The sequence below is a fragment of the Ananas comosus genome, linkage group 9, assembly GCF_001540865.1.
Source record: "Ananas comosus cultivar F153 linkage group 9, ASM154086v1, whole genome shotgun sequence".
NCBI classification, from domain to species: Eukaryota; Viridiplantae; Streptophyta; class Magnoliopsida; order Poales; family Bromeliaceae; genus Ananas; species Ananas comosus.
Genome location: NC_033629.1, coordinates 12,863,889 through 12,878,319, shown reverse-complemented (window position 1 = coordinate 12,878,319; position 14,431 = coordinate 12,863,889). Strand labels below are relative to the sequence as shown.

Sequence of the window (14,431 nt, the reverse complement as noted above, 5' to 3'; positions counted from 1 at the left end):
GGGGCCTCATTACTCCGTTAATATAACTTAGTTTATATTTATAATAAATGAAACAGGTACCATGCGCTTCTTCTGTCTTCAAAAACTAGTTGCCCCACTAATGTAATCTTTTTACTTTTTTCATTCTTAATGATTATTTGGAATCGAGGACGATACAAAAATTATATTATAGGTGAATTATTGTGATTTTTGTAACATAATATTATATCATAATCGAATAAGTACGATCTACATAACAAATTTTTTTACTGTAAATAAAAGAATATTCCATTTGAAATTAGAATATTCATCCTATTTCATTTTGGCATGTATATATATTTATTCTCATGGTTTCTTTTCCTTTCCCGGTAATTTTTTCAGGCCAATCAATTTTATTCCCTCAATTTATGGTCCATGTATTGCAAAATGTAAAAAATATTCCAAATTTACAATAACATATTAATATTCCCTTTTTTTTTTATCCTAATTTGAATGGCTCAAAATCACTATCATCAACAAAAGTCAATTTCCCTACACCACCCAATTATTGGGCGAATCCCATACACAATTTGAGAGAATCTTCCTAATAAATATTCTCATATTTAATACTCCAATTTGGTAACATGTGTATTATTATTATTGTTATTATTTTTAATTTTTTCTACACACCTAAATAGCTAACGCCCATGAACGTAACCCATGACCTCACCACACTACTTTTCGTATGGGAGTCACATTTGAGAGTCCCATTTTGATGTCTCAAAAATACTAATTAAAATTCTAAAAAAAAATTAATCCACAAAAGTTTAATTTCATTTTACTTTACAGCAAAAGTAATAATTTTTTTTTATCAACTATTATTTTATAAATAATGATTGTGGCTGCAGCTAGAGTCAAAAAGGAGGTGAATTAAGATATGTATGCTTTTTACTTTTCAATCACATTTTTTTATAATTGGATGTTTGATAGTTAAAATTAGCCTCAAATTTTTGAAAAAACAATATGCAAAAAATAAAATTTTTAATGCAAAAGAAGATGTAATTGCAAAGAATAGTCACGGAAGAATAAAAGCTTTATTTGGAGCTTCAGTTAGAAAATAATATTATGGTCAAACAAGTATGCAGAATAAAAAATAGTTTATTTTTATAAGTGCTAACACGTTAAACAGATCGCTCTGATTTAATTCTATCAGTAGGAGTAGCATATGAGTCGGACTGTATTTCATATAATACTTTATAAAATAGTAAACTAAGTTTACTAAACACAAAAACACCATCCATAAATATTTGAAATTGAATTTTAAATTTAATTATTAGTTGTAATCAATAAAAAATTAGTAGATAGTATTGAAATAACATAACAATATTCTCTCTTAAATAGAAAAGGTATGGAATGATATAGAATATTTAATATAAAAAAGGTTATTAGTTAGAAAAAAAATTCAAAGCTTTGTTCTATTACATTATTTCTTTTTGCATAAGAAAAAAAAAAGGATGTATCTACATATCCAAATTCAAAATACGTACTTTAGATATAACATAGATATAGATTACATAGCATAAATAAGATAAAAATTTAAATATGTATTTGAAATTAAATTCAAATTTGATTGTTTGCTGCAATTAATAAAATATTAATGTAACAACTGAATATTAGTAGATGATATCGAGATAATTTAAAATATTCATTTAAAGAGAAAATATATGAAATAATATAGAAATATTTAATAAAAAAGGTGATCCATTACAAAAGAAATATTTAAAACTTATTCCTTTATGTTATTTTTTTACTTCTAATAAATTAAAAATTTAAAGTATATTGTTTAAACTAAAAACGTCAAAATTTAATTTATATTTACTTTAAAATTTAAAATTTAATTTTGATTCACCGTAATTAAATATTTGTTAATTCAAATTTGATATCCAAAATTTATAAATTTAAATTTGTTGAAATTTAATTTTGATCTACTGTAATTACAATTTTTTATTTGTTAATTCAAATTTATGTCCAAAATTAAATTCAATTCATGATTTAAACTCAAATTTTAATTTTAATATAAAATCTATGAACAAAAATACTATTTTTTAATAGATTGATCGTAACCCTCGTTTTTAGTTGAAATATTTTATAACAAATTAATCATAATCGTAGAATTTGATATATTGATTGATAAGAATGATATTTTCTAATAGATTGACTATAACCATTCCTTTTTATTTAAAATATTTTTTAATAAATTAATCATAACCGTTGGTAATGAAATATTTTTTTATTCATTATATATAATATAATACTATATAGGTGGCGCGATTATTAGGAGATAAGGTATGCGTATAAAATATGAAATTTGATAAATGACAGATACTTAATTTGTCGGTTATTGAATTAGATCCGATGACAAAAAATTAATATATTTTGTGATAAAAGTTGAATTAATAGCTGTGATTTAAATAGCTGTGATTTATATCTATAAAAGTTGAATTAATAATATATATATTTAAAATTTTTTATCTTTAAAAACTCGCTCTTTTATATATAAGTAGTATAGATATAGGTAATATAATACAGTATATATATATATATATAAAATTAAATAATTATATAATTTAAAATTTAGATTTAAATATGCTGCCCCACCACTCCCACGCGACTCCGTCTCTTGGCGCCTCGACGTTTGACGGAAGCGCTTCGCGCGGGAGCTCCACACAACCCCACTTGGGTCTACAGCCAATAGAAAGCCGACACGTGTCGCAACCGGCTGCTATGCCGAATCCCGTCCAGGTTCATTGTACCGAAACGCGGTCCCTCTTTCTCGGTTATTATTAATCCCCCCCTCTCCATCCCCTCTCTCCTGAGGGAGACACAGCGTAATCGAGTAGAGTAATAGCTCAATAATTTTTTTTTTTTTCGTTCTATTTTTTGTTTTTGGAATTAGTAATCGAAATAAAATTTTGCCTCTATGGCTTCGGCGACCGCATCGATCTCTGCGACTTCGATCGTTCCTCGCGATCTCAAGGGTACGACGTTGCTTTCCCCTCTCTCGTTGTTGTGATTTGCGTGCGTTTGTTCGATACTAGGGCTTCGATCTCACCGGATTAGGGTTTTGTGTTGTGCCAGCGGTCCAGATCGCGGCGGTGAGGCATCTGGAGCCGTCGATCTCGACGTCGACGGCGAGCAACGCCCCCTCGAGGCGGCGGTGGGCGGCGGCGCGGCCGCTCCGGGCGGTGGAGCCCGGGAGGAGGGGCGAGGCGGTGGCAGCGCCCGCCGCGGCGGCGGCGGCGGGGGCGGTGGTGGAGGGGGAGAAGAGGAGGGAGGAGGTGGATGAGGTTGTGGATTATGAGAAGTTAGCGGCGGAGTTGGAGAACGCGTCGCCGCTCGAGATTATTGATAAGGCGCTCGAGAGGTTCGGCAACGACATCGCCATTGCGTTCAGGTTAATAGCTTTCCTTATAATCTGTCTTTTTTTTTTAAAAAAAATCATTATCATCACTATTGGACCCACTACTGTATTTTACGTTGCGTAAAATGTATTTATAGCCCCTGTGAATGCTCTATTTACTATAGCATCCGACCAAAAAAAAAAAAATCTAATTTTTTATGTAAAATCACCATGGCTTGATCGCTTTACTGCGCACAGGTTAAAAGGTCATTTGTTGTAAAATCAGATTTTTTTTTTTTTTTTTAAAGTAGGGTGTTTTTGAAAGTTTGGAGCTTAGAAGTGTTTAAGAAATACACTTTTATGTAGATTCGAATTTACAGGTATACTGTCATCATTATTGTTTCTCGCAAAGATATGACATTGAGTAGTGACTAGCGAGTAATTCAATTAGTTGGGAAGCTTGATTTTCTATTTTAATATAATTTCTCAAAGAGTTATTTCTGTAAAATGTGAAACTTTGGGAAATATATGAAATTTGAAGATTTGCATACCTGCATAAATCTTTTCAATGGGTCTAGATAACCATATAAAGGGACTTATTTTCCGAACTATTGAAGTACTCAAGAGTGAGATGTTAGGCCTTCGAAGAAGAAACAGAGTTACTTTTGGAAAAAGAAAAAGGAAATCTAGCATCTTTGGCTGTGAAGCTAAAAAAAAGAGCTGATTTGCGTAAAAGAAAATTCTTTGAAAATGAGCTGGTAAGATATATATGTTGTTGTGTCTTTGTTGCGTTAAGAAAAGAAGTGATTTGGCATGACGTGAACACAATTTTTGTTTCACAAAGAACTGGTTAGCCTCATTGGTGGGAGAGGACTATTCGCATGCTTTCACATCTATTGAACTTTCATATTTTGATTCATTACGCCCGTGTAAAGTGACCTAATCTGTTCCAATCTTAGGTATTTGTTTTACAATTGACATACTCTTCTAGTGGTCCAATACGAGTTTGTTAGTTCTATTGCCAATAGATAAGAAAGCATAAGTACTTTTCCAATGTTGACTAATTACAAAAGTGATCTCACAAGTTAAATCCTAAATTTGACTGTGTACTTTCTGATAGCTCCCTGTGGCTTTTATTTTCATTTTTAATATTATCTGGACTTCCTATCTTTCTATAATCTCAACTATAGCCAAGAAGAGTGAAAATGGAAATTTTCTATCGTCATAGGATTGACTACTGGTCAAAGTGGTATCTTTAGGAGGCCTGTTTGCAAAGTTGAACTTTCCATGAACTGTTTTACTTTGTCAGGGTAGAATGCAGAATACTCAACAAGTATCTTTGACCAATATAACGTAAAATTTTCTAGTAATCTCACTTTTAATGTGTATTCCTCATTTATAATCCTGCATGTCTATTACTTTCTTGTTCCACCAGTAGCAATAATCGTGTTTGCTGGTTTTTTCTGTTGATTTAATGTTGATAAATAGAGATAAGAGAATCAATGCCAAAATCTGAATGCCCACACAGACTTACGTGCCGATTTCATTTCCTATGTCTTTCAGTGGGGCAGAGGATGTTGCATTGATTGAATACGCCCACCTGACGGGCCGGCCCTTCAGAGTGTTCAGCCTTGACACAGGGCGGCTCAATCCTGAGACCTACAGGTTCTTTGATGAGGTAGAGAAGCATTATGGCATCCGCATCGAGTACATGTTCCCTGATGCAGTGGAAGTTCAGGCCCTTGTTAGGAGCAAAGGTTTGTTTTCCTTCTATGAGGATGGGCACCAAGAGTGCTGCAGAGTTAGGAAGGTTAGGCCTTTACGAAGGGCGCTAAGTGGCCTTAAGGCTTGGATCACTGGGCAGAGGAAGGATCAGTCCCCTGGCACCAGAGCTCATATCCCTGTTGTCCAGGTATAAATTACCTGTTAATTGCCACTAATTTCTTTAGATTGAAGAGTTTTAGAAGTCCTTTAAAGAGAGTAGGACATATACTAGCTTACCTTTGTACATCAAAATTTTATAAAGGGCATACTTCTGTATTTTCTGGAAAGACGACTTTATCTTAGGAAGTAGAAGTTAAGTGTTTGATAACTAATGTAATCTGAGTAATTACTGTGGTGAGAAGCTAAATGAGCTTTCGGGGGCCAAATCAGAAGTGCTAATTTGGAGCTATTGCTCCACTGCAACAGGAAGCTTTTGGGGATAACTTTTAGGGAATGTTGTTTGTGTTCCTTCTGAACTTCTCTACTTGGACATCATTTTGGTAGAAGCTCCAGCCATGTTCAACTAGCCGTATAGTGCCTGTTTGGCTCGATGCTTGGCATGGAAAATAGTATGGAGCTTCTGACTGTAGGCGGAAGCTGAAATGGGTATATGTCCCTAAAAAGTACAGTGCTTCTTTAAACAGCTGAACTTGACATATCCTGAGCTGCATAAGAAAAGTGTATGAAGTGATAGTCAACCATCTGATTTATATAGGCCGATGTTCTAATGTTACTTCATATATCATGCAGGTGGATCCTTCTTTTGAAGGAATGGATGGCGGTATTGGGAGCTTGGTTAAGTGGAACCCTGTTGCCAATGTAGAAGGCAAGGATATCTGGAACTTTCTCAGGACTATGGAAGTTCCTGTCAACTCTTTACATTCACAAGTATGTCCAAGTATCATTTCAAACATGTATTTAACAATAATTCTTATTTTTGTCTATAATATAAAATGCTCATTCGATTATTTAATCATTTATTAGGGTTACGTGTCAATCGGCTGCGAACCATGCACACGACCTGTCCTGCCAGGGCAGCATGAGAGGGAAGGAAGGTGGTGGTGGGAGGATGCCAAGGCCAAAGAATGCGGGCTTCACAAGGGCAACATTGCGCAAGAAGCAGATATGTTGGGGACTAATGCTAACGGGGCCACAGCCATTAGCTCCGTGAACGGAACACCTGACATCTTTGAAACCGAAGCCATTATTAACCTAAGTAGGCCCGGGATTGAGAACTTGCTGAGGCTGGAAAGTAGGGCGGACCCGTGGATTGTTGTTCTGTATGCACCTTGGTGCCAGTTCTGCCAGGTATGAATAGCACGTCTTTTTACTCTTTTTTGCGTATCTTTCAGAATTAAATGTTATTTGTAATTTCAAACTATTGGCAGATTATGCATTGGTCCTTAACTTTTTACAGTCAAATAGGTTAATTTGTGTCCTCAACTAATTTTTGCAATGTCATCTCTAAAATTATTTTTCAATCCGAATCGCCCGGTGCCTGCAGTGGTTTGTGCTCACCATCTTATCTATCAGTTACTAGGATAATCAAATTAGGGTGGAGGAGGACTAAATAGTAATTTAACATGATTTCCCTTAATGCTAGTGAATTTTCTTTCTAGGATTGGAGTAAATGCCCCAACTTACTGAAAACTGTCTTCTATCATTCCAGGGAATGGAAGCTTCATACATGGAATTAGCCGAGAAGCTATCTGGTTCTGGCGTGAAGGTCGGGAAATTCCAGGCTGACGGTGAGCAGAAGCCATTTGCGCAGGAAGAGCTTCAGCTCGGGAGTTTCCCCACCATCCTCTTCTTCCCCACGCACTCGTCGAGGCCCATCAAGTACCCTTCGGAGAGGAGGGATGTGGATTCACTGCTTGCATTTGTGAATGCCCTCAGGTGATATGTAGATAGCTTGGACAAAAAGCAGCTTCTGCTTCCTGAATGCAACTAGTATGTAGATTGTAGGTGAATGTATCCCAATTTTGGAAGCCGAAGGTTGATCGAATCATATTAGGAGTTGAAGATTGGTAGGGTTTTATGGGTTTGATGTGGATCATGTGTTGTGTGTTTACAGGGTGTCTGTCTTAGTTCTTACGGTGGTTAGTTTTAGTAATAGCCTAATCGGAGGAGGTTGTTATATGTGAATCTGGAGGTGGTGTGATCTTTCCCGAGATCTCTCCTAGTCTACTTGGTGAGGAAATTATATGAATAAAAAATAAATCCTTAATTATTTCCATGCCTTCATTCTTTGTCATCTTGTTGTCCTCTTGATTTGCTACTTTATTTGTTGTTCTTTAACTTGAAATGTGGTGCTTTAATAATCTTTTCTTCTGTGGAAGCTGCGTGTAAGGGAGCCCCAACCTGGGAAGTTTAGAGTATGTATACCACATGTTGTGTGTGTGTTTTAAATGGGTTCCAAGGTGGTGTACACAACAACTAAATAAAAGAGCAAAATGGCCAATTTGGTCCGATTAAATAACCTGGGCTTTACACCCCGTTATTATGGACCAAAGTTGCGTATAGAACTAGAAGGTATGTCTATTTTGTTCACACAGACACAAATAATAGGAGGATGGTTTGAATGAATCATCAAAAATTATTGATAGAAGTCCCTCAATCGAATCATCGAAGACACCAACACAAGATACGCCAAAATACCCAAAATATATGATGGCTACGAGCTCCTGCTGCAAATGGATGCCACTCGCGTCGAACGTATGGAGACTGAATTTTGGATGCATTCGCGTCGAACGTGTGGAGGCTGTGAACGTGTGGAGAGTGGAGACAGAATTTAGGGATTTTTTTTTTTTTTTGAGAGATATGTAGTATGCTATCAGCTTCGTTTATTTTATTTAGAAATAAACTTAGCTAGAAATGTGAATCAATTTGAATTCGAACTTGGAACCTTAGGTACTAACCACCAAATCTTTTCCCACATGCACTAGAGACGGTCAGTTAGAATTTTTTTTTATTTTTGTTTTTTAACTTGTTAGTGATTGCTGAGAATAATGTGAACGGGAAGATCAAAATGTGGCTTATCTCCCTTCACTGCACCCCAGAAGACAAGTGTTCTCAGTAAAGAGCAAAAGAACCATAAAATTTTTGATGTTTGTATAAAAAAAAGCTTGTTAGTTAAAAAAAAAACAGAACACATTCTTGTTGCATCAGCTATTCAGTTATTATTATTATTATCTTTAACAGTAATTAATTATATGAAAATCAAGAGACTAATAATGCTACACTTCAATTTTTTTTTTTTAATAAAATTTTGAAAAACCGATTTGTATGGCTGTTGTATTTGCCTGACCAGTGAGCAGTGACCACCCGTATATCTTTCCTAAAACTATTTTGCACAAATAAAATTCTATTTCAATTCGAAAATTTAATAAGAAACTACGAGAAAAATAATTACCACGTTTCCGAAATGCGGAGTAGATAAGCTGCCACGTGGCACCCTCCATGCCATCGACGCCGATAAAACATCTCCCGTGGGCCCCATCGTCGTCTTCATCCGCTGCCATTCCCCTCTTCCACTTCCTCTTCCCCACTCTCTCTCCTCACCACCAAAACCCTAACCACCCGCAAAGCGGGAACACAAACCCTAATGGCTCTCCTCCCTCAACTTCTCCGCTCCCCCAACCCCTCTCCCCCCTCCCTCCCCTTCCTCAACGCCAAGTCCCCGTCTCCCCACTCCGGGATCTCGCCTCGGCCGGGGCCGCCGCGAACCCTCCCCCTCCTCCTCCTCCGCCGCCGACGACCTCGTGGAGCTCCCACTCTTCCCCCTCCCCCTCGTCCTCTTCCCCGGCGCCATCCTCCCTCTCCAGATCTTCGAGTTCCGCTACCGGATCATGATGCACACCCTCCTCCACACCGACCTCCGGTTCGGCGTTGTCTTCTCCGAACCCGGCGGCGGCGCGGGCGCCGGGGCCGTCGCCGAGGTCGGCTGCGTCGGCGAGGTCGTCAAGCACGAGCGCCTCGTCGACGACCGGTTCTTCCTCATCTGCAAGGGCCAGGAGCGGTTCCGCGTCTCACGCGTCGTCCGCACCAAGCCCTACCTCGTCGCCGCCGTCACCTGGCTCGAGGACCGGCCCCCGCCGCCCGATCCCTCGGCGGCGGCTCCGCAGCGCACCGACGACCTCGAGGCTCTCGCCGCCGAAGTCGAGGGCTACATGCGCGACGTGATCCGGATCTCGAACCGGCTCAACGGGAAGCCGGAGAAGGAGGAGGAGGCGGCGTCGATGGACCTCCGCCGCAACCTCTTCCCCACGCCCTTCTCCTTCTTCGTCGCCAGCACCTTCGAGGGCGCGCCCCGCGAGCAGCAGGCGCTCCTCGAGCTCGAGGACACGGCCGCAAGGCTCCGGCGGGAGCGTGACACGCTCCGCAACACGCTCAACTACCTCACCGCCGCCTCCGCTGTCAAGGACGCGTTCCCCTCGTCGTCGTCATCCTCCTCGTGACACCCGATCCCACAGAGACAAATCAACAAACAGGTTGTAGGCCTTTTCCCTATTCCCCTTCTACTTAAATTTTCCACTCTACTTTGGTACCGTGTAGAGTATAGTGTATATTATTATTATTATTATTATTATTATTATTATTATTGTGAAATTGTATAATAAATCTTTGAGCGATATCAAGTAGGGAAAGATTGGCATACTAATCTATGCTAATTTTGTCAATGTCCCAAATTTTAATACTTGTTACATTTTTAGACTTAAAAGAATTTGCCAAAGATATGTGTGGCGCAATTGATTGAAGCTCTGGTGATAGATGAATTTACCAGGAAGTGAACCCTAGAGTGACATATAGGGTTAGGAACTTAGAATACTTTTATTTTGAAAGCATATTTGTATACAAAATTAGATAAGAGAAATTTCCATCTTATGCATATTGTTTTGTTTGAACGGATTTTAAGTCGTGATGATCCCAGCGGGCGCCTTAGGATGTTGCTCGTAGACTTCTACAACATGTAACATGTTGAGTCTTATGTGGGTCATGTAAACACCAAGGCATAGAGACCTACCACAGAGGAATTAGCACAAAGAAAATGACGACCTAAGACAAACTCAGTATTTTCTCATAGATGTTGTGCTTTAACCTGAGCGACGGCATGAAGTGTAGGCAAGCAACCCTGTGAGTAGGGAGTTCGCAAGCCAAGATTAGAGAGGGTGTAGAGCAAGATATCCAGTCCGTAATCTTCTTTAAGTTTTTAGTTTGAATAATGAAATAGGCAAGCGACCCTGTGAGTAGGGAATTCGCAGGCCAAGATTAGAGAGGGTGTAGAGCAAGATATCCAGTCCGTAATCTTCTTTTAAGTTTTTAGTTTGAATAATGAAATAGGCGATAATATCTAACTAAACTGGTAGTTCCTGTTCAAGATCACATTCTTGTGGAGCCTATTTGGCTAAAAAGACAATTCTTTTTCGTGTTAGCTTCAATGTACCTTTTCTCTGTTATGGGTAGAAGAGTGATTGACCGGATATTGGATATGAACCATCTGAATTGTTTACAAGGCGGTTAAAGCTTTGTTTGAGAAAAACTTATCTGATCCAACTGTACTATGTTATCCTTTTAAAAGGACTTGGCAAACACCTGAGATGAACAACTTGATTTTTTGAGAGGGTCATGCTCTCGTTCGGTACCTCAGAAGAACTAAGTGCTTTACTACATTTCATGTTTGATCATTTTGTGTTGTTCTAGCTAAACAGGATTTTTTATGACAGTGATCTGCGCCGAGATGCATTTGTAAGAAATCTAAAGATTTGTAAAGTCTTATTTAGTTCTACCTTTCAAAATGTCACACGCATAGTATGGTGTGAAGAAGAGGAAAAAGATACCTTGATGTGAAACGGCAAATACCCGAGGTTTATATGACGGGGAAAGAAGAACATTAGCAGTGTATCCAGGAACATTACCTTATACACCAAGAGACAACCGAAACAGAGTAAAAGGATGAGATCTGCAGTGTTATTGTTCAAGGTCTTTTGTTTTTCCATCACTCAATAGTTTATCAGATGCCTTACTTAAACCTTAGCTTTCTAGAGCAAGACCTGGGAGTCTGAATCATCATAGTCGTGTTCTTGATAGAGGCAACAGAGGCGGCGTCTTTATATGATTGTACACCCAGTCTAGATGTTACAGATACTCCAGATGTAGAGACAGATCCAGAGCCATTTGATCGAGATCGAGTAGCTATAGCAGATCCATCGGAAACCCATTCCAGGTGCACCCTAGCATTCTAGGCTTAAAGCTCAATCCGGCCTTATTTTTTCATACATAAAGTATTCTTTCCGGGACGAGCGGGCAAATCATGTAGCTCTTAAGAGCTCCTTACCGCAGTCTTCATAAATATGAAATATCCCAAAACTTCAGAAGCATGGTGAAGTTACTTACCAGTATGCATTCGATCTGTAGACTGAATTTCTAGTCCCAAATTCTCTTCAGTGAATTCTTAGAAATTGTGCAAAGGGAACTAAGAGCTTCAGCATTATACAGTATTGGCATGTTTCATACTTTTCTTTGGGAATAGAGTAGGCAAAAGTTCTTGACCAGAAGGTTTCTATGAGGGTTTGGAACAAGCAAGTAGTAGCTAGAGAACTTGAATGGGCTCGCATTATGTACATATCGAACATTTTGTAAGCTTTAAGGGGGTCTCCAAAATCGTGTTACAACTTGCAATCTCGTCGCTAATGCTTTCTTGTTTTCTACTTATACCAATGAGAACACTGAGCCAGAGAGCATTACATTTAGGCTCTGAAATTTATGTTTGTTGCGCTATGTGGTTGGTATTTTGTTGCTGAATGGTGAATGATGAAGCAGACCATTTGAGTGGTGATGCCACAATTAAGCTCAAAAAAGAAGAGGCAATGATTTACCATTTGACCCGTAGTAAAGAGCGGTTGTTTCCACAAACAAAGAAGATGTTTCTACTTAAGTGCTTGATTAGTTAACAAGCTAGAGGCAGCCCTTTATGCTTCTCACTGTTGCAGCAAACTTGAAATTTTGCAAGCTTTGCTAATGAAACAATACACCCTCTTGGTTGAGAAGCTGAAGCAAATGCAACAACTCTTCATTAGATAGTTTTGAAGGTCGCTTCTCGCCAAATCCCCCAGCATTTAATATCCCAACAATCTTCTTCTTAAACAAGCTTACTTCACTAGCATCTTCCCCCACTTTTTCTTCGATCTTACTCCTGGCATAACCGTCATCATCGTCTTCACCATCATCGTCCAAATCATCACATCCACCATTAACTCTTCGATTGTCTTCTTGCCTTTCTGAATGAGATCTTCGAAAGAGCTCTATGATCTTCTTCTTCTGCTTGAAGATCGCGCCGAGAGTCTTATTCTTCTTACTGAAACAAGTCCTTGTGAAAGCCAACCACTCATCGAGATCGACTGCAGGGACTTCGGCTTTAGGCCGGATTTTGACAAGCGAAGAGTCCACTTTGGGGCAAGGAATAAAGTCCTTCTTGCTCACATCCATCAGTAGCTCCACATTCGCCACCAACCTAACATTCGCGGCCAATCGATTGTATTCTGAATCACCTGGGACGGACACAAGGCGCCGCGCAAATTCCTTTTGCAGAAGAAGCGTGGCGCTCCGAAAGTGGCACGGCCCGAATAAAAGCTTCCCAATTAGAGGAGAAGAGATTCCGTACGGAATATTCGCCACACATAGATCGAATTCTGGGAATTCAGTCTTCATCGCATCGCCCGATATCACCTAAAAACACAATCAAGTGCTTATTTAGCGTGACTTCTGCTTCTATCACGACTACTTGTAGTAGAGCTTTGGTGACATAAAAATCTAAAAATTATGCTGCTAGGGAAAGCTGAGATGAGTATGTCTCGACAATAAGAACACCAATGTGGAGCTTTTGCTGCAGAAATTTGCAATAAAAGTTTTGATGAAAAATTAATACTATTCAAATAGCCTTTGACAAGGCTAGACAAATTCGGAGAAAATTCCACGGAAACCCCCGTCAACTCCATAGAGATAACAGTGATTTTATTGAAGATAACAACTTAACCACCCATCTTGCAGTTTATGAATGGTCCACCATCCAATTTAAATAGGACATTTTGTAGAATTAACAGTGGATTTATTGAAGTTAACAACTAACCCGCCCATCTTGCAGTTTATGAATGTTGGACCACGGCTAACATCAAAACGAGCTATACATGCATTTTTCTTCATTGGGGAATTAACACAAACAGGTAGCGGGGGTGGTGGAAGAAGTTCGTAATACGTACGGTGAGTCGGTCGAGGAGGCCGAGGCGGGAGACGCGGTCGCGGAGCGCGTCGACCATGCGGGGGTCGACCTCGACGGCGACGACGCGGCGCGCGAGGGCGAGGAGGCGCACGGTGAGGTTGCCGGTGCCGGGGCCGACCTCGAGCACGGTGTCCCCGGGGCCGACCCCGGCGCGGCGCGCCACGGCGTCGAGCGCGCGCGGGCTCGCGAGCAGGTGCTGCCCCCGCGCCCTGTGGAGCGTGAAGGGGCGCTCCCACCGCTCCCGCTCCGGCGAGTCCGCGGCGGCGGAGGAGGAGGTGCGGCGTTGGATGAGGGGTTGGGAGAGGGTTTTGGGTTTTGGTTTTGCTCTGGAGGAGAGGAGGAGGATGTGGTGAACTCCTTGCATCGTGGAGCTGCTTCGTTGCGCGATCATGACGACGACGATAGAGCTCCAAGGTGATTGATTCTTTGTCCCCAACTATTTTATTGTAGAGACCCCTTAAACTATAGACGATTTTGAAATTACTCCTCAGAAGTTTTTTTTTTTTTTTTTTAAAGAAAATAAAAATTTATTTCTAAACACCACTTTAATTTTTGACTCTTCTGATCCTGAGTTATCTTTATAAGCTTCAAAAATTATGACTCCTTAGCTGCAACTAGCCTACACAATTTTATTAGCTAGATTAGTATCGAAAATTTCAATTTAATTGATGAAAATAACATAAATTTAAGCAAATAAAAAATTAAGCTCTTTTGACACTCTTGTTGATAGTGTAATGTTTTGGTAGTGCTTTTCTTCTAAGAACGTTTCATAGAGTTTCTTCCTTTTTGTCACTATATAAGTTTCCATTTTTACACCATGCACTGTGTATCTTAAGTTACCTATTATTATTACTATTATTATTACACTATACCCGCGCGATGCGGCGGGCAGGTATTATCAGAGTATTAGATTTTTAATCCAATCCAACTCATCTTAAACAGCAACTATCAAATAATTCCAAAAAATACTGTAAAATAGGTTAAGAAAATAGAAAATAAGAAGAAAGAGAAAAAAAAAACAAAAGATAGAGAAA

The 14,431-nt window shown here is 39.3% G+C and overlaps 3 protein-coding genes across 3 annotated transcripts; 2 read left to right on the top strand and 1 right to left on the bottom strand.

Annotated features, from left to right (window-relative positions):
* LOC109715451 (probable 5'-adenylylsulfate reductase 1, chloroplastic) lies at positions 2,818-7,364 on the top strand. The gene is made up of 6 exons (XM_020240449.1): positions 2,818-2,996; positions 3,097-3,412; positions 4,922-5,270; positions 5,873-6,010; positions 6,107-6,430; positions 6,792-7,364. Exons 1-6 carry the CDS (start codon positions 2,939-2,941, stop codon positions 7,020-7,022), a joined length of 1,416 nt encoding a protein of 471 aa, XP_020096038.1. The 5' UTR covers positions 2,818-2,938; the 3' UTR covers positions 7,023-7,364.
* Positions 8,728-10,742, top strand: LOC109714828 (lon protease 2-like; the record flags this gene model as incomplete). The annotated part of the gene is made up of 1 exon (XM_020239536.1): positions 8,728-10,742. A coding segment is annotated over one exon (852 nt), but the record flags the coding sequence as incomplete, so codon positions are not given.
* LOC109715316 (ribosomal RNA small subunit methyltransferase, mitochondrial) lies at positions 11,966-14,199 on the bottom strand. Its single transcript, XM_020240259.1, has 2 exons — positions 13,378-14,199; positions 11,966-12,847 (listed from the first exon to the last, which is right to left on the bottom strand). The coding sequence occupies exons 1-2, from the start codon at positions 13,786-13,788 to the stop codon at positions 12,137-12,139; spliced, it is 1,122 nt and encodes a 373-aa protein (XP_020095848.1). The 5' UTR covers positions 13,789-14,199; the 3' UTR covers positions 11,966-12,136.

Coding starts and splice junctions, on each gene's coding strand:
- LOC109715451 (XM_020240449.1), top strand. CDS start 2,939: ATGGCTTCGGCGACCGCATCGATCTCTGCGACTTCGATCGTTCCTCGC. Junction 3,413..4,921: donor GACATCGCCATTGCGTTCAG/GTTAATAGCTTT, acceptor TATGTCTTTCAG/TGGGGCAGAGGATGTTGCAT. Junction 6,011..6,106: donor TCAACTCTTTACATTCACAA/GTATGTCCAAGT, acceptor ATCATTTATTAG/GGTTACGTGTCAATCGGCTG.
- LOC109715316 (XM_020240259.1), bottom strand. CDS start 13,788: ATGATCGCGCAACGAAGCAGCTCCACGATGCAAGGAGTTCACCACATC. Junction 12,848..13,377: donor GCCTCCTCGACCGACTCACC/GTACGTATTACG, acceptor TTGTGTTTTTAG/GTGATATCGGGCGATGCGAT.